This window comes from Bubalus kerabau, chromosome 3 (assembly GCF_029407905.1).
Source record: "Bubalus kerabau isolate K-KA32 ecotype Philippines breed swamp buffalo chromosome 3, PCC_UOA_SB_1v2, whole genome shotgun sequence".
Taxonomy (NCBI): domain Eukaryota; kingdom Metazoa; phylum Chordata; class Mammalia; order Artiodactyla; family Bovidae; genus Bubalus; species Bubalus kerabau.
The window spans coordinates 150,383,259-150,403,052 of NC_073626.1; the positions used below are offsets into that span (position 1 = coordinate 150,383,259).

Genomic DNA, 19,794 nt, shown 5'->3' on the forward strand with positions numbered 1-19,794 from the left:
CTCATCAAGAGGCTCTTTAGTTCCTCTTTGCTTTCTGCCAGTAATCTTGACTCCAGCTTGTGCTTCATCCAGGCTGGCATTTTGCATGATGTAGCTTTTGAACTGTGGTGTTGGAGAAGACTCTTGAGAGTCCCTTGGATTGCAAGGAGATCAAATCAGTCCATCCTAAAGGAGATCAGTCCTGGGTGTTCATTGGAAGGACTGATGTTGAAGCTGAAACTCCAATACTTTGGCCACCTGATTCAAAGAGCTGACTCATTTGAAAAGACCCTGATGCTGGTAAAGATTGAGGGCAGGAGGAGAAGAGGATGACAGAGGATGAGATGATTGGATGGCATTACCGACTCAACGGACATGGGTTTGGGTGGACTCCGGGAGTTGGTGATGGACAGGGAGGCCTGGCGTGCTGCGGTTCATGGGGTTGCAAAGAGTTGGACATGACTGAGCGACTGAACTGAACTGAACTCTGTATAGAAGTTAAATAAGCAGGGTGACAATACACAGCCCTGACGTACTCCTTTCCCAATTTTGAACCAATCTGTTGTTCCATGTCCAGTTCTAACTGTTGCTTTTGGACCCACATACAGGTTTCTCAGGAGGCAGGTAAGGTCTTCTGGTATTCCCATCTCTTTAAGAATTTTCCACAGTTGGTTGTGATCTACACAGTCAAAGGATTTAGCGTAGTCAATGAAGCAGAAGCAGATGTTTTTCTGGGATTCTCTTGCTTTTTCTATGATCCTATGGATGTTGGTAATTTGATCTCTGGTTCCTCTGCCTTTTCTAAATCCTGCTTGTATATATGGAATTTCTCGGTTCTGCTGAAGTCTAGCTTGAAGGATTTTGAGCATTACCTTGTTAGCATGTGAAATGAATGCAGTTGTATGGTAGTTTGAACATTCTTGGCGTTGCCTTTCTTTGGGATTGGAATGAAAATTGATCTTTTCCAGTCCTGCATATTGAGTGCAGCACTTAAATAGCACCATCTTTTAGCATTTGAAATGGCTCAGCTGGAATTCCATCACCTCCACTACCTTTGTTCGTGGGAATGCTTCCTAAGGCCCACTTGACTTCACACGCCAGGATGTAAGTAAGTGTTTGGACCCAGACATTCTTTCCAGACTCTCTAACTGCTAGCCATGCTTTCTATTGACACGTGTAAGAAAAGCCACATTATTCCTAGCTTTTATTTTGCTGAGTCCACCCAAGGAGTCTGAAAGGAAAAGAAGGCTACATAACTGCAGGAAACACACAGGAAATATTTTATTAGCTTCCAGATAGAGAAAAAGGTAGAGTAAAAATATTTCAATAGAAATCCACAGCCCTCCTCAAGGAGCCCACTCGGGCATCCACAGCCCCCCATTCGTGGTAGCGCCTGTAATCCCCCGGCCGCAGCAGGTACTGCCGCCCCCTGTAGTTGGGCATCTCATAGAGGACCCACCAGCCCTCCAGCACATTGAAGGAGTGGATCTCACTGAAGTGGAAACGCTCATGGAGCGAGGAGCAGTCCTCCGTGATCTCCACCATCTGGCCTCGATAGTCCTCTCGCTCGTAGATCCTCAGCCGGTGGGAGCTGGTCTGTGGGTTCAGCAATCAGCAGATGGGAAAAGTCAGAAAACCTAGTCTTTGGCCACCAATCACTCACACCCCTGGGGGAATGGGCATTTAGAATTTTTTTCTATATCAAAGATGACAAAAAGACAGCCAACACCAGGGTCAACTGTGTACAGTTGGGTAGACTGCACACTGCAAAACTGAAGAGAGTGCCATTCACATAGATCAAGATATGTGGGACTTCCCTGATGGTCCAGTGGTTAATACTCCACCCGTCCAATGAAGTGGGTGTGGGTTTGGTTCCTGGCTGGGGAACTACTATCCCACATGCTGTGGGGTGTGGCCAAAATAAAAAGGATATGCATGGTGCTCCCTAGAGTTTTCTAGGACCACAACCTACATGAACCATATTTAGCACCTACTTAGTACCATTTTTAAGCAGCAATTTTATATATAATTTTTGTTCTCTCCTTTATAAAGACCATTGACTTATGGTGGCCTGGAGTTCTCCTTGGAGGATATAAAAATAATTAGATTTTAAAATTAAAAGGCAAATATATCCCTGGCAAAAGGCATTATTTTGGATCTCAGTAGCTTTAGAAGAGGCTGGGGAGAGAGGAAGCAGAATTGCTTTCCCCAGAGTAAGACATAGATTGGTAGCAGTTCAGACCAGACATCTCCTAATCCCTTCCTTTCTGCTTTGAGTCCTGCTTTTCTGAAGTCCTAAAAAGCAAGAGCCATCGTAATGGTTAGGTTTCAGTCCTCAGCTCTAACGTATGATACGGGAAAATACTTTAAGGTTATTGATAAAAACAGAAGCTCAAAATTATGAGGCAGGCCTGTCTAGATCAATAGATTATAAGACGTTTAGGAAAATGGAAGGGAGGCTGTTAGCCCTGGGTGAATCCTGTCTGTCTCTTTGGAGCACTTGGCTTTTATCTGCTTGTTTCTTCCCGACAGGTACGTATTCAGCCTTCCTTCTTCCACCATCAAACCCTCCTTAGCAAAGGTTCTCATAAACAATTCATTCTGAGGCATAAAAAAAAACTACTAATAAGGCATCTTTCATGGTTTGCAAAGGGTTCACATGTCCGTTACCTAATTTTGATCTTCACAACAGCCTGACACACGTGGAGCAACCATTCTGTCTTCTTTTATGAGAAACTAATGACTAGAGCTTTCAGGCTGTAATCAGAAGAGTCAGGACTGGAAGGTGGAAGCTGAGATTTCCAGGCTTCTAATGCCAGTCTAGGTTCTATCAAGGCATTAAATCCTCTGAGGGTCTTTCAAAGTTACCCAAAGTGGTACATTTTCCACAGGACGCTGTCATAGTCAAATTATAACATCCCTAACTGTGGAATTCCAGGCTGCTTGGGCTTTATTTGGATAGCAGTGGCTTTGCAGGGGCTCCTGGAGTCACATTGCTGGTCAGTTGTTTTGCTGAATCAAAAAGCAGGACTTGAGAGACCCCGGTTGTTCAAAGTAGTCAATATCTGGAGGGCGAAGGGTGGCTTGCCAGGTACCAGGCAATCTCCTATCCACCTCATCACAGCTCTATGAATTAGCCGCCCTGCTGCTGCTGCTAAGTCACTTCAGTCGTGTCCGACTCTGTGCGACCCCATAGACGGCAGCCCACCAGGTTCCCCCGTCCCTGGGATTCTCCAGGCAAGAACACTGGAGTGGGTTGCCATTTCCTTCTCCAATGCATGAAAGTGAAAAGTGAAAGGGAAGTTGCTCAGTCGTGTCTGACTCTTAGCGACCCCATGGACTGCAGCCTACCAGGCTCCTCCATCCATGGGATTTTCCAGGCAAGAGTACTGGAGTGGGATGCCATTGCCTTCTCCAATTAGCCGCCCCAGTAGCCCCATTTTACAGGTGAGGAAAGACAGAAATAGCCCAGGGACTAGCCTAAGACCTCTGGAGTGTGAGGAGTTCATCGCCTGTGGCATAGACACTCTGAACAAATACCATGCCACTTTTTCCCAGTAGAGGTGAGTTTAATATTACCAAAGAAAAATACAATCTCAATTAAGAGCATTGTATTCTCAATTAAGAGATATTATAAAGGAAAAGAGAACCCGGTTAGAACCAGCAAAGGAAGGCCACCGTCCTACATTCTGACCACAGCTCTGGGGCATCGGTGTGACCCGAGGCCACGGCAGGCCCAGAGGGACCGGACTCACGTGGGGGATGAGGCGGCAGGAGCGGATGGAGTCGTTGAGGCCCATCCACTGCTGGTAGTCGGGGTAGTCGCCGCGCCGCAGGAAGTACTGGGGGCCCTGGAAGTTGGGCTGCTCGTAGAGCATCCAGCAGCCACTGTCCACGCGGATGGAGTTGCAGCGGCTGAAGTAAGGCTGCAGGTTGGAGTGGTCGCTGCTGCACTCATAGTGGCGGCCCTGGAAGCCCCGGTCCTCGTAGAAGGTGATCTGCAAGGAAGGGAAGGAGAGGCTCAGAGGCCTGGCCTCCAGCCGGGCTGCGGGCCCCTCCCGCCGGCGTGGGGCTCACCTTCCCCATGGCTGCTGGACGCGGGGATGGAGTTCAGTGCGGTGGGGCCGGCGCGCGGTCTATATAGTGGGAGGGCTGCTGCGTTGGCAGAACAACACAAAAGGGGCCCCCGGGTGAGGAGGATTTCCTTTCTATCTCTTTTCTATATAATGACGGCGGGGGTGGGGTGGGGGACTTGCTGTATGTTTTCTCTTAGACTCTCCAGAGCTTTCGAACTGATGACCCGCGTAAAACTGTCACTTGGTGCCTCTGGGGCCTTTAAATGAAGCCTATTCAGGAGATGGGAAGCGAGCGAAAGCGCTTAACCGCGTTAACACTTGTAATGAAATATTTTATTTATCTTTTAAATATTCTAAGTGATCTCTTTTTGAGGAACTGACACGGGGTAGTGACCGGGTCAGAGGTCAAGATGGGGCCCAGCGGGAGGCGTCTAGATGAGAGAGCTTTTCCTTTGTGTGAGGATGTGGGACACGGGGGCACCTGGTTTCTCCACAGGACGGTTGAAGGAGGATGGGATTTTCCCCTGAGAGAAGCTTCTCCCATCCTCACAGCTCAGGAGCGGATGCAGTAGACATTACACTGGAGGAAGAAACGTGGTGGGTGCTGGACCCCAGGAAGCCCTGTTCATGCACCTGGCTCAGCTCTGCTCCCTGGAGACTGAGTGGACCAGGGTCACCTCCAGACGCAGCCAGTGTCTCCTGGAAGCTCCCAATTCTGGAGTTCATGAGGCAACTCATGGTGGTTATTATTTAACTAACTTTTTAATTAACCAGTAATTTTGCAAATTAGGGGTTAAGCCTAATTAGTTCTGTTGTTGTTGTCAGTCCCCAAGTCATGTCTGACTCTTTGCCACCCATTAACTGCAGCATGCTTTCCTGTCCCTCCTCATCTCCTGGAGTTTGCCCAAGTTCATGTCCTTTAAATCAGTGATGCCATCCAACCATCTCATCCTCCATCGTCCCCTTCTCCTCCTGCCCTCAATCTTTCCCAGCATCAGGATTTTTCCAATGAGTGGGCTCTTCGCATCGGGTGGCCAAAGTATTGGAGTTTCAGCTTCAACATCAGTCCTTCTGATGAGTATTCAGGATTGATTTTCTTTAGGATGGACTGGTTTGATCTCCTTGCAGTCTAAGGGACTCTCAAGAGTCTTCTCCAGCACCACAGTTCAAAAGCATCAATTATTCAGTGGTCTGACTTCTTTATGGTCCAACTCTCACATCTGTACAAGACTACTGGAAAGACCATAGCCTTGACTAATTAGTTCTAGCTGCGTGCAATTTCAAGGTTATATGCAAATATAACAGATTTATAATCTTACAATCTTGCAAAGACTCTCCCTTCTCTACCTCCCCTGGCTCCTGGGCAAGCCTGGTTGCTCTCTGGTTAATATTCTGGTTCCACAGGCTGGAATCTTCTTTCCTTCCCTTAAACCCCTCCCACCTCACCTCCACCAGCTTCTTCTGGTGGTCCCCTCTTAGAACAGATTTTCTCAACCTCATACTGTTGTGACAGTTTGGGTCAAAAAAATCTCAATTGTGCAGGTCTGTCCACTGTATTTGAGGATGTTGAACAGCATCCCTGGTCTCAATCCTCTACATACTATTAGCATCACCCTCATGGTTATGGCAACAAAAATGTCTCCAGATATTGTCATATGTCCCCTGGGGGAGCAAAATCAACCCTGGATGCAAACCACTGCTTTAGAAGGATCTTGTCCTCAACTATATGCAACTGTGATACATCCTGTTTCATTCCTCAGTCTGGATTCTTGTTACTTAAGCCTAAAGCCAAAAAACTGTTTGCCTTGAAAAATTTTATTTGAAACACATACGTTTATTAAGACTTTTCCACATTGTTTCTTTCAAAAATTCTAATTTTATAGAAATGTGAAAACTATAGAGAAGAAGAAAGGAGGAAAAAATTAAAATCATAGGACCATATTTTAAAAATCACTGTCAGGACTTCCTTGGAGGTCCAGTGGTCAAGACTCAGTGCTTCTAATGCAGGCTTAAATCCCTGGTTGGAGAACTAAGATCCCACATGCCTCAAGTTGTGACCAAAATCAAAAAACAAAATCACCATGGACAAGTATTTTAAAATCTCCTTTCAGCTCGACAAGATTAAAAAGTTCTAGAGATCTTTGCACAACATAGTTAGCAATAGTTGCTCCCTGGGTTGGGAAGATCCCCTGGAGACGGGAAAGGCTACCCACTCCAGTATTCTGGCCTGAAGAATTCCATGGACTGTATAGTCCATGGGGTCGCAAAGAGCTGGCTTTCCCTAATGGCTCAGTTGGTAAATAATCCGCTTTCAATGCAGGAGACCCTGGTTTGATTCCTGTGTCTGGAAGATCCACTGGAGAAGGGATAGGCTACCCACTCCAGTATTCTTGGACTTCCCTTGTGGTTCAGTTGGTAAAGAATCTGCCTGCAATGCGGGAGACCTGGGTTCAACCCCTGGATTGGGAAGATGCCCTGGAGAAGGGAAATGCTACCCACTCCAGTATTCTGACCTGGAGAGTTCTACAGACTGTATAGTCCATGGGGTTGCAAAGAACTGGACACTACTGAGTGACTTTCACGTTCACTGTACTATGTGTTTGAAAAATGGTTAAAATGGTAAATTTCATGTTATGTGTTTTTTTTTTTTACCAAAATAAAAAAGACCTCATTCCTCTCCCACACACACAAAAAAAACCTCTTAATTTTCACTTCTTTGATCTAATGCTTTCACCTGTAAGAACTTGTCCAAAGGAAATAGCTAAAGGTACATGAAAATGTTATGCACAGTGGCATTTCATCAGAACACTCTTTATAATGTGAAAAATTAGATTCAAATGAAATGTCCAAAATAGCGCATTAACTAGGCAAATTATAGAGCATCTCTCTGATGAGATGCTACACAGCTACCAAAAATCATATTCACAAAGAATTTATTTAAGGATATGGAAAATACTCAACATATGTTAAAATTTTAACATGAGTATATCATACACTGAAAACTACAAAACATTGCTGAAGAAAAGAAGATATAAATAAATGGAAGAACATCATATGTTCATGGATTGGAAGACTTAATTTTGTTCAGATATGAATATTTCCCAAAGTGGTCTACAGATACAATGTAATCCCTGTAAAATTCTAATGATATTTTTTGTGGCAGTAGAAAAACCCATCCTAAAATTTAGATAGAATCTCAAGGGATCCCAAATACCCAAAACTTTGTGTGTGTGAAGCAAGTTTTAATTTTTATTTATTTATTTAATTTTGGCCTTAACATGTAGTTTGCAGGATCTCAGTTCCTTGGTGGCTCAGACAGTGAAAAATCTGCCTGCAATGTGGGAGACCTGGGTTCAATCCCTGGGTTGGGAAGACCCCCTGAAGGAGGGCATGGCAACACACTCCAATATTCTTGCCTGGAGAACGCCCTTGGACAGAGGAGCCTTGAGGGCTACAGATCATGGGGTGACAAAGAGTCAGACACGACTAAGCACACACAGTTCCCAGACCAAGGATTGAACCTGGAGCACTGCAAGTGAAAGTGCCAAATTCTAACCACCAGACACCAGGGAACTCCCCAGAAACAATCTTGAAAAAGGAGGACAAAGCTGACATTCTCACACTGATTTCAAAATTACTACAAAATTACACTAATCAAAACAGTGTGGTACTGGCATAAAGACAGACATATAGACAAATGGAAGAATAGAGAACACAGACATAAACTCTTACATATATGGTCAAGTAAATTTTGACAAGGTTCCCAAGACTATTCAATGAAGAAAAAACAGTCTTTTCAGCAATGGTATCGGGAAAACTAGATATCCACATGCAAAAGAATGTAGTTGGACCCTTACTTTACAATATGTATTATACAAAAACTAACTCAAAGTGAATTAGAGACCTAAATATAAGAACTAAAACTAAAGAAGGAAAGAAGCAGGTTGCCCTGACTGGACTGACTCCATTTTTAAAAGAAAAGGAGCTGCATCTTACAATTTGGTGGACTTTGAACTGCATACCAGGGAGGCCATAGAGATAAAATACTAACAGCCAAGCAGGCTTCCTAGACAGATAAAAACCAAAACAGGCAGACCCCGTACCTAGATCTCCCAGAGCCAGAAGGAAAGTAATGTTCACTATGTAATCTTAATAATGTTTATTGATGTAGACTAAACTGTAAGTCAAGATGTAAATCTATGGCTGTAACCTGATTGTATCTCTTACTAACATTGTCCCCGGTGGACTTTAGAGAATTTGTGGATGTGGGCTTGAGCACGTATACTTTGGGTATAAAAGGTTGTCACAAAAATCAGTCGGGGTCCCTGGCTAAAAAGGAAACTGCCTCGGACCTGCCAGTGTAATAAACTTCACTCCACTATCCACGCTGTCCTTCTAAGTGACTTTGCTTCACAAAACTACAGAACTCTTAGATGAAAACATAGAGGAAAATCTTCATGAGCTTAGACTTGGCAATGATTTCTTGGATATAACACTAAAGCATAGGCAATAGATATATTGGAGTCCGACAAAATAAAAACTTTTGTGCATCAGAGGAGACTATCAACAGAATGGAGAGGCTACTCAGGGAATGTGAGAAACTATTTGTGAATCATGTATGATAAAGGATTGATATTCAAAATGTACAAAGAACTGATACAACTCAGCAAAATCAATAGCAATGCCCCCCTAAAAAAAAAAAACCCAATTTAAAAAAAGGCTTGCCCTTTCTTTTCAATGAGGTGGCCAAGCAGCAGACTCAGAGATGCAGATCTTTATGAAGACCCTGGTGGGCAAGACCATTACCCTTGAGCCCAGTGACACCACTGAGAATGTCAAAGCCAAAATCCAAGACAAGGAGGGCATCCCGCCTGACCAACAGCATCTGATTTTTGTGGGCACACAGCTGGAGAATTGCTGCACTCTGTCAGAATACAATATCCAGAAAGAGTCCACCCTGCACATGGTGCTTTCTCTGCGAGGTAGCATCACTGAGCCTTCCCTCCACCAGCTCGCTCAGAAATACAACTGCAACAAGATGATCTGCCGCAAGTGTTATGCTCACTTGCACCCCCGTGCTGTCAACTGCTGCAAGAAGTGAGGCCAAACCAACAACCTGCGCCCCAAGAAGAAGGTTAAATAAAGCCCCTCCACCGGCTTCTCCTTTGACTGCAGGGTGGCCTCGTGCCTAAGCCCCAAGGCTCAGTAAAGTTTCCTTTTCATTGAATGGAGCAGTTAAAAAAAAAGTCTTGATTATTATCTTATCTCCAAATAAGATAATACAGTGGCCTATAAGCACATGAAAAGATGCTCAACATTGCTAATCATTAGGGATATGCAATTAAATCTGCAATGAGATACTTCATACACATTAGAATGACTACTATAAAAAACAGAACAGAAAATAAGTGTTAGTGAGGATGTCAGAGAAACTGGAAAACTTGTACATTGTTGATGGGACTGTAAAATGGTAGAGCCACTGTGGAAGATTGTATGGTAGTTTCTGAAAAATTAAACACTTAATTACCACACGATTCAACATTTCCATTTCTAGGCATACTCAAAATAATTGAAAGCAGTGACTTAAACAGCTATTTGTATCCCAATGATCATCACAGCATTCTTAATTATAGCAAAAAGGAAGAAACAGCACAAGTGCCCTTTTAGGAATGGATGTATGGATACACAAAATGTGGTGTATGTATAGAATGGAATATTATTCAGCATTAAAAAGGAATAAAATTTTGATAAATTTCACAACTTCGACAAACCTTGAAAACACTATCCTAATTGAAATAAGTGAGACACAGGACAAACATATGATTCAATGCATTTGAGATACCTGGAATAGATTTATAAAGAAAGAAAGTATAATGGTGGTTACCAGGGGCTGGGGGAAGGTGGGAATGGGGAGTTATTGTGTAATGAGTACAGCAGCTTGGGATGATGATAAAGTTCTGAAGATGAATAGTGTTGATGGTTGCACAATGATGTGAATGTGCTTTATGCCACTTAAAATGCCTTATAGTGGTAAATTTTATGTATATTTTACTATGATTTAATAAGTCTTCCATTAGCAACAAGAAAAAAAGGGAATCAATATGAATTTTTCAAAATTAATTTCTTGATTTCGATAATTCTACTGTGGGTTAGAACTCCATCCTCTCACTGCCAAGGGCTCTCTCCTTGGTTGGGGAACTAAGATCCCACAAGCTGCATGATGCAGCAAAAAAAAAAAATTTTTTTTTTTACTGTAGTTAAAAGAAAACATTAAAATGGGATGAATCCTAGTGACTTAAATGGAATTAAAAAGCATTTAAAACAGTTTATTTTAACTTACAGTCCTCTTACTTTATAATTTGAGAATAATTAATAAAATTAATGTCTTAAGTTTTTTTTAATTAGTACCTTTCCCTCCTTGGGTTTTCTTCCTCTTTCCCCATTTACTCATTTCATTCTATCTTACACCACCAAAGCTTACGTTTAAGAACTGGTAATATTTCAGGGTCTTTTTTAATGCTGGGAATTAGTGCTCTGGACACAATTGTGCTGTAGGCAAAACTTGTTAGGCTCTTTCCTTCACTCAACCTTCCTTGTATATTTCCCCATTTGCAGCTAGCAGCTATGGTACCAGGGACACCAGCTTCAGGATAATACAGTTACTAAATATTGTGGGAAATGGACAAAACTTTGCACTCTGATGATAGTGTTGAGCTGCTGAATCAACCATCCCTAAACCCTGGGCTACCCTAGGACTTCCTATCGTGTGAGTAGATTTCCATATTACTTACTCATTTGGTATGGTGTTTTGGCTAATTTTAGTCTAATGTATATAACTGATTCAGATCCATTTTTGGCCAAGGGATTAGGGTACATTTCTAATTTGAGGAAACTCCGGGAGATAGTGAAGGATAGGGAAGCCTGGCGTGCTGTAGTCCATGGGGTCACAAAGAGTTGGACACAACTGAGTGACTGAACAACAACAACTAATCAAGCTTTGGAGGTTGAGTAGTTCACCAGGAAGAATGTGGGGAAGAGTAATCTGGGTGAGGAAAAGATGTGAACAAATTCAAAGAGATGTGAAAATGCTTCATGTGCTTGGAAAAGATGGAGTAAAGGATGACTGGGGCCTGGTAATTGGAGAGGAAGTGGATAAGCTGTAGCCAGATTCTTGAAAAGGTAGAATTTTTCTCTGTGGGCAGTGGAACAATATCAGAAGTTTTTAATCAGGGAAATGACTTGATCAGATCAGTCTTTGAGTACAAACATAATCTCCTCCTTTCTACGATTCTAGCAATGAAATGCAAGACAATAAGCAGCAGGAGAATGTAAATGATAACAATGTTATACTTCCCTCTAACCTTATACAGGCAATATATTAATACATATATATACATACATATGGAGAGTATACATATACAGCTATAAATGTATATAACTGTGTGGCTATCATATTTGTATATATGTAGACAGAATACTTGGAGAAGGCGATAGCACCCCACTGCAGTACTCTTGCCTGGAAAATCCCATGGACAGAGGAGCCTGGTAGGCTGCAGTCCATGGGGTTGTGAAGAGTCGGACACAACTGAGTGACTTCCCTTTCACTTTTCACTTTCATGCATTGGAGAAGGAAATGGCAACCCACTCCAGTGTTCTTGCCTGGAGAATCCCAGGGACGGGGCAGCCTGGTGGGCTGTCGTCTATAGGGTCACACAGAGTTGGGCACAACTGAAGTGACTTAGCAGCAGCAGCAGCAGCAGCAGACAGAATACTGGGTTTCCCCAATGGCTCAAGTGGTAAAGAATCTGCCTCCAATGCAGGAGGCACAGGAGATGCTGTTCAATCCCTGGGTTAGGAAGATCTCCTGGAGGAGGAAATGGCTACCCACTGCAGTATTCTTGCCTGGAAAATCCCATGGACAGAGCCTGGTGGGCTATTTACAAAAAGTCAGACGTGACTGAGCACACACCTGCATGCATACAGGGAACGCAGCTATGGATTATCCTATGTATCTAATTCAATTCCTGGTTAGTTGCTTGCAATGACCTCATGGTAAGAATCTGTATGCTAGCACTGTCGTTATTTTGACAAGAATCTTCCTGATTCCATAATGGAAAATCTCTGATTTTCTGAACTGTGAGTTCTGAATTCTGATGTACTTCTATTATTAACTGTTTGAAATTAAAACTGGACCTTAGTTTACCTTATATAAAATGAATGATCTAAGTTAGATAATCTCCAAGTCTGAAATATGTTAAATATCATATGAGTTCATTGCTCTATAATGACTTGCCTTCTACCCTCCCTCTCCCTCCCTCACTTTCTCCCTCTCTTCTTCTTTTTGGGGTGGGGGAAGGGTAGAGATTTTCCATTAGGAATTTCCTTGAGTCTTTGAATAAAGTTCTAAGCAGTTACGTTGGGAAAAGGTATGCTCTGTGTCAACCAGAAATGTGTATTGAACTACAAATAACAGAACACCCATGACAGTGGCATAAAAAAAATGTGGGTTTATTTTACTCCCATTACAAGAAGTTTCAAAGTAAAGGATTGCTAGCCTTGTGTGATGGCTAATTTTATGTCAACTTAACTGGGATAAGGGATGCCCGGATAGCTGGCAAAACATTATTTTTGGGTGTGTCTGTGAGGATATTTCTGGGAGAGATTAGGATTTGAATTGGTAGTCTGAGTAGAGAAGATCACCTCTATCTATGCCTTATTCAGTCTGTTGAGGGCCTGCATAGATCAAAAAGGTGGTAGAGAGTTACTTTCTCCACCTGCAGGTGCTGAAACATCAGTCTTCTGTTCTTAGACATATCAGTACTCCTCGTTCTCAGGCCTTTGGACTCAAGACTGAATTATTCCACCAGCTGTCCTGACTCTGCAGCTTGCAGACTATGGGACTTCTCAGCCTCCATAATCACATGAGCCAGTTCCTAGATTAAATCTCCTCATCTGAGCTTCCCTGGTGGCTTAGATGGTAAAGAATCTGCCTGCAATGCGGGAGACTCGGGTTTGATTCCTTGGTTGGGAAGATCCCCTGGAGAAGGGAATGGCTACCCGCTCCGGTATTCTTGCCTGGAAAATCCCTTGGACAGTGGAGCCTGATGGGCTACAGTCCATGGACTTGGAAAGAGTCGGACACGACTGAGAGACTAACACTTCCACTTCCTTTCATATCTATAGAGATCCTGTTGGTTCTGTTACTCTGGAGAGCCCTGACTAATAAATAGTTAGCATTGGTTCAGGGGTTTGACCCCATGCAGGCCAGCATTTCTGAAACTGTGGCTTCTCCCTCATGCTTGTCACCCCTTGAATGTAAAATGCCTAAAATAAGAGGGAACCGTAGACAGCTATTCCCTTTCATCAGGAAGACAAAAATTTTCCAGAACCATCTCCTCTCCTCATCAGCATTTGTCCACTTATGTTTCAATGTCCAAAAAGTGTCATGAGATCAGATAAGAATCAATATCAAACACTTAAAAAAAAAAAGCAAACTAATGAAAGGAGAGAAATAGAGTCTGTCAGAGATGTGTGAACTTAACTTTTGCATACAACTTAGGGAATTTAGGGAATTTACGGAGAAGGCAATGGCACCCCACTCCAGTACTCTTGCCTGGAAAATCTCATGGACAGAGGAGCCTGGTGGGCTGCAGTCCATGGGATCACTAAGAGTTTGATATGATTGAGTGACTTCACTTTCACTTTTCACTTTCATGCATTGGAGAAGGAAATGGCAACCCACTACAGTGTTCTTGCCTGGAGAATCCCAGGGACGGGGGAGCCTGGTGGGTTGCCGTCTATGGGGTCGCATAGAGTCGGACACAACTGAAGTGACTTAGCAGCAGCAGCAGTAGGGAATTTAAAAATCTCCTGAAGCCCATTGTGGTAACTAGCTTTAGAATCCTTGATTTGAAAAGTGGGTCACACCATCTCTGAACCTCAATTTTCAGATCCTCACACCTCAAAGAAAAACTGGCGAGATTTCTAGCAAACTAGTCTGAAGCAGCAACATGTTTAAAGGCCAGAGAGTCAAATAAGATATGTATTATGAAAGTGTTTCACAAGCTGTAAAGTTCTGCTTCATATGAAAGCATAGTTCTAGTGAGAGAATTTTGTTATCTGAATATCATACACCTTGATTTCCACTTGTATCTTCTGTGTGTGTGTGAGTACATAAATAAAATAATAAAATAAAAGTAAGACAAAAGGGAAAGCACAAGCAAACCAGTGCCAGGAAAACAGAAAATATTTTATTAGTTTCCAGATTGAGAAACGATGCCTTTATTTCAATAGATATCTATGACTCTTCTCAAGGAGCCCACTTTGGCATTCATGGCTCCCCAGTCATGGTAGCGCCTGTACTCCCCCGGCCTCAGCAGATACTGCCGCCCCCGGTAGTTGGGCAACTCATAGAGGACCCAGGAGCCTTCCAGCACATTGAGAGAGTGAATCTCATTGATGTGGAAGCGGTCTTGAAGAGAGGAGCAGTCCTCAGTGATCTCTATCATCTGGCCTCTGTAATCTTCCCTCTCATAAAGTCTGAGCCTGTGAGAGCCAGCCTGGCCCATCCAGAGGTGGAAAGAGGAGAAAAGCAAACCATGAAATGATTCCAACACATTCATGCCATTCAGTTTGGTGAGGCTCAAGCCATTTTCAAATATAAGGTGAAAATGAATTACTTCTGAATCTTTATATACTCTTCACTTTCAAAGGTGAAAATTCAGTACCTTTTCAACATCGTAAAGTGTGACTAAAAATTAAGAAGGAACTCTTGTACTTCAATACATTCATATATTTCGCAGGACAAACTGCTAACCATGCTCAGGACACTGTACCATAGAGAAACCAAACCTTTAACTGCTTACTACTCTTTTTGCCATTTTGAAGATTTTTTTTAGTTTTTCAGGCATGCGTGTTTGAACAGGAAAATCAGTTTATGAAATGAATGATCCTACATTGAGTTTAAAATAAATCTTGGAAAGATCACCAAGGACTTAGATGCTTCTGAAGTCTCTCAGTTAAATGCTTGATTTTCATTTAATAATTTATGAATGAGGAAAAATGAGAAAGAAAAATCAGTCAGCCCAAGGACTGATTCAAAACTTTTCAAAAACCTTAGTGTTTTAACACACATGTGAACTCTGTGTAGCCCACATGTAAAATCTCTGTGTCATTCTCCCTTGACAAAAAGCACTTTTATTTGTACAGGTAGGAAAAACTAAAATATACAAGTGGGGAGCAAAAAGGTGAAAGGGTGTTACAAAAACTAACCCTTGTAAAAGTATCCTTTTCCACACCTATCTGCTCAGAAAGTAGCACCTAATTATTTTTCTTTGAAATATTAGTGATATTAGAGGTTTTTCTACAACTCCATTGTAAATAATTCCAGGTCAGGACCTCTATCTTATACATGCTCAGGGCTGCAAATGCATTCTTACTCAATACATATTTGTTGATTAACTGGTACCTGGGCAACAATTCATGGGGTCGCAAAGAATTGGATAGGACTGAGCGGCTGAACTGAACTGAACTGGGCAACAATTTGCTTTTGTTCTGGGCAAATTATATTGAACTAATATACAATAATATACAATAGCTTACTTTCCTTCTCAAACTCTGTTATTCTGAATGATCACTACTCCAAATGTTGAACCTCTGTCTGAAACTATCCCTTCTGAGTCCACAGGGCCCGGATCTGCTACGGAAGTGGACTCACGTGGGGGATGAGGCGGCAGGAGCGGACTGAGTCGCTGAGGCCCATCCACTGCTGGTAGTCCGGGTAGTCGCCGCGCCGCAGGAAGTACTGGGGGCCCAGGTAGTTGGGCTGCTCGTAGATCATCCAGCAACCGCTGTCCACACGCACCGAATTGCAGCGGCCCAGGTAAGGCTGCAGGTTGGAGTGGTCGCTGCTGCACTCATAGTGGCGGCCCTGGAAGCCCCGGTCCTCGTAGAAGGTGATCTGCAAGGAAGGGAAGGAGAGGCTCAGAGGCCTGGCCTGCAGCCGGGCTGCGGGCCCCTCCCGCCGGCGCGGGGCTCACCTTCCCCATGGCTGCTGGATGCGGGGATGGAGTTCAGTGCGGTGGGGCCGGCGCGCTCTATATAGCGGGAGGGCTGCTGCGCTGGCAGGAACAACACAAAAGGGGCCGCCGGGTGAGGAAGGGATGTTTGTGTTCTCTTTTTACTCTTCGCTGTCAGAGTGCATGGGGCTTATTGTGGAGTTCGGTCCCATTCTCTCTGGAGTTTCTATCACTGGCTGATGCTAGATGAGACAGTTTGAAAAAAAAAAAAAAAAGCAATCTGGGACATTGTCTATTTAATAATAGAAGTAGAGCTTCAGCCATTTCATATATATTCCAATCGTTTATTTCTATGAGTTGGGGAAAAACAAGAAAATGTAAGTGGCCCAACAAAAAAGGCAGAGTCTTGATATGGCAAATAGAAATTAAGCTCTAAGAAGTATGTGCCATAATATTGAATGCTAATTGTTAATCAGAAAGAAATGACCTTTACTGAATATTGAAAATTTCAAATTAGTCCTTTAAGAGAGCTTCTTCATTAAAAAGTGTAAGAAGTTATAATGTTTTACCAAGAGGGTTCCCAAAATGTCAAACTTTCTGTATGGTAAAAAACCAAAAACAACATATACGAATCTTTAGCATTTGGTCTAATTTTGTTGCCGTTGTGCATGGAAGTAGATTGAAGATTAGGTGTTTCATCTTGGCTACTTATAATTCAAAAGAGAGAATAGCTTTAAGATGCTTAATCTCAGAAAGAAGAAATAAAAGGAAATTTTCTATGATACAAATGAAGTTATTTATAAAACAAAATAGACTCACAGACTTAGTGAACTTATGGTTACCAGGGAGGGAAAGGTGGAGAGAAGGGATAGTTAGGGAGTTTGGGATGGACATATGCACACTGCTATATTTAAAATGGATAACCAACAAGGACATAATGCACAGGGATTTCTGCTCAATGTTATGTGGCAACCTGGATGGGAGAGGAGTTTGGGGGAGAATGGATACATGTGTATGTGTGGCTGAGTCCCTTTGCTGTCCATCTGAAACTGTCACAATGTTGTTAACTGGCTATATGCCAATATAAAATAAAAAGTTAAAATAAAAGGGTAAAGTCTAAAAGTTCAAAGAAATAAAAAAAGGTAATGCATTTAAAACACAAAACCAGATTACCCCTTAGGTTATTGTAAAATAAAATCAAATTCCTAAGAAACCTGTTTCTGGTGGGCTCTAGATACACCTTTGTTCGATGGGGAGCAAGATTACACAAAGCTTTTGACTTAGAGGAAATTAACTGCATGAACACAAAGAGGAACTATAGCTGGAATGGTATGGGTAGAATGAGGAATAAATATCTAGAAGCTGTGACTCTGGTCTTTAGAAAGCGTTTATCAGTCTGGAAGAGGATAATTTGATGAACTGGAAAGAGCACTGGAATGGAAGATGACCTGTGCCTTTAGCCTCTTCCATGTTCAAAGAATTAGTCACTCATTGAAATATTTGTCTTTACTTTGGGTCTTAAATCTTTGTAAGTTGATATTTATGTATTAGACACCACTTATGCACAATATGATGTTTCAGTTCTTGTTATCCAGTATGAAAGTCATGTGTTTGCAGAATTACTTATGTTAGCCTAGTGCAGTATACTCAGCCAGAATCTAAAGAATCAAAATCATCATGATAATTAAAAATTTAAAAAATAAAAATGAAAAATTAAAGTCCATTAAAAAAATCATCATTTTACTCAGAGTTGTTTCTGTGGGGAGAGTGTAGATAGGTGAAAACAGTAAAATACAAGAAACAACCAGAATGCAGAGTCCCAGAGATTACCTAGAGAAGCAGTATGGGGACGTCAGTGGGGACCACTGATTCAGCTGACATGCAGCTACAGCTGAAATTTAGGATACAACTGAAGGCCCAAGGGACTTCCCTGGTGGCTCAGACAGTAAAGAATCTGCCTACAATGCTGGAGACCTGGGTTCAATCCCTGGGTTGGGAAGATTCCCTAGAGAAGGGAATGGGCTAACTACTTCAGTATTCTGGCCTGGAGAATTCCATGGATGGAGGAGCCTGGGGGTCCATGGGGTCACAAAGAGTCAGACACGACTGAGCAAGTAACACTTCCACTTCCAATTGAAGGACCAAAACGAGGACATTTTGGGTTTGGCTTTTTTCATTAACTGGGCAGAGGAAAGGCTTTATTTCACCCTGGGGGAAGAAATAGGGAACCACCCCACCACCACCACTTCTCATACAATTGAAATGTAAATATCTTGTGCCAAAATGTGGCTTAATTTCAATGCTCTACAGAAAATTCTGGAGCTTCCATGGTGGCTCAGACGGTAAAGAATCTGCCTGCAATGCAGGAGATCCAGGTTCAGTCCCTGGGTTGGGAAGATCACTTGGAGAAGGGAACAACTACCGCCTCCAGTATTCTTGCCTGGAAAATCCATGGACAGAGGAGCCTGGAGGGACTACAGTCCATGGGGTCGCAAAGAGATGGACATGACTGAGCAACTATCACTTTCACAGAAAATTGTAGGAGTGACAAATGTACACAATACCGTAGTGTGCTAAGTGAACATAGGTTAAGGCCTGACACTCCTTGCACCTGTGGCCAGAAGCAGAGCTCTGCACCAGTTGCCTGGGAATTGTCTTTGGAGGGAGAGCAAGAAAGAAGAAACATCCTTGTTTCCTGAGCTCTGGTCCAGGAAGTAACCCTTAGTCACTCTATAAGTATTCACATCGTTTCAAACAAAAGTGAAGAAAAAAGGGACTAGTTCAGGTTCGGATTTTGTTGCATGCAGGTTTAATGATTTGTATAGCTAGTGTAAGTAGCTTAGTAAGGAAGGCACGTTGAAAGCCGAGATAGACTGAAAGCTAAGCCTCTTGCTCCAAACAGTTAGCCAAAGTGTGGTTGTGAAGGGAACGTTTTTGACAGAAATTAAAAGTGCTACTCCAGTGAGCAGGCTTCCCAGTGGCTCAGTGCAGGAGACATGGATTCGATCCCTGGATGGGGATGATCCCCTGAAGGAGGAAATGGCCCCAGTATTATTCTTGCCTGGAAAATTCCATGCACAGAGGAGTCTGGCAGGCTACAGTCCACAGGGTCGCAAAGAGTTGGACATGACTGAGCAACTGAGCATGCATGCACACACGCATTCCAGTAAACACACTAATGAAGAAAGTGAAACAGCCTTATTGCCCATATGTATAAAGTTTGAGTAGTCTGGATAGACAATCAAACCGGCCACTACATTCTCTTAAGCCAAAACCTAAGCGAGAGTAAAAGAGAACCTAACTCTTTTCAATTCTATGAAGATTGAGAGAGGTGAGGAAACTGCAGAAATAAAGCTTGAATTTAGCAGAGGTTGTTCTTGAGGTTTAAGGAAAGAAGCCATCTCTATAATATAAAACTTCAAAGTAAACAGCAAGTGCTGATGTAGAAATTGCAGCAAGTCATCCAGGAGATCTAGCTCAGATAATTAATGAAGGTGTCTACATTAAATAACAGATTTTCAATTTAAATGAAACAGCCTTATATTGGAAGAAGTTGCCACCTAGCACTTTCACAGCTAAAGAGGAGAAGTCAGTGCCTGGCTTAAAAGCTTCAAAGGACAGACTCTCTTTTTAGGAGCTAATTCAGCTAGTGATCTTAAGTGAAGCCAGTTCTCATTTACCATTTCAGAAATCCTAGTCATTCAGAATTATGCAGAATCTAC

General features: G+C 42.6%; 3 protein-coding genes across 4 annotated transcripts; 1 reads left to right on the forward strand and 2 right to left on the reverse strand.

Moving 5' to 3' along the window:
- Positions 1-1,278: 1,278 nt before the first annotated feature.
- Positions 1,279-4,065, reverse strand: LOC129647314 (gamma-crystallin F-like). Its single transcript, XM_055574455.1, has 3 exons — positions 4,057-4,065; positions 3,735-3,977; positions 1,279-1,575 (listed from the first exon to the last, which is right to left on the reverse strand). The coding sequence occupies exons 1-3, from the start codon at positions 4,063-4,065 to the stop codon at positions 1,303-1,305; spliced, it is 525 nt and encodes a 174-aa protein (XP_055430430.1). The 3' UTR covers positions 1,279-1,302.
- A 4,755-nt stretch (positions 4,066-8,820) lies between these two features.
- LOC129647815 (ubiquitin-60S ribosomal protein L40-like) lies at positions 8,821-9,156 on the forward strand. 2 transcript variants are annotated; one of them, XM_055574780.1, is made up of 2 exons: positions 8,821-8,917; positions 9,005-9,156. In XM_055574780.1, the coding sequence occupies exons 1-2, from the start codon at positions 8,821-8,823 to the stop codon at positions 9,154-9,156; spliced, it is 249 nt and encodes an 82-aa protein (XP_055430755.1). The 2 variants fall into 2 exon arrangements, with proteins under 2 accessions (XP_055430755.1, XP_055430754.1); XM_055574779.1 differs by having other exon boundaries at positions 8,821-9,156.
- Positions 9,157-14,341: 5,185 nt separating this feature from the next.
- On the reverse strand, positions 14,342-16,102 carry LOC129647816 (gamma-crystallin D). Its single transcript, XM_055574782.1, has 3 exons — positions 16,094-16,102; positions 15,772-16,014; positions 14,342-14,614 (listed from the first exon to the last, which is right to left on the reverse strand). Exons 1-3 carry the CDS (start codon positions 16,100-16,102, stop codon positions 14,342-14,344), a joined length of 525 nt encoding a protein of 174 aa, XP_055430757.1.
- Positions 16,103-19,794: the final 3,692 nt, after the last annotated feature.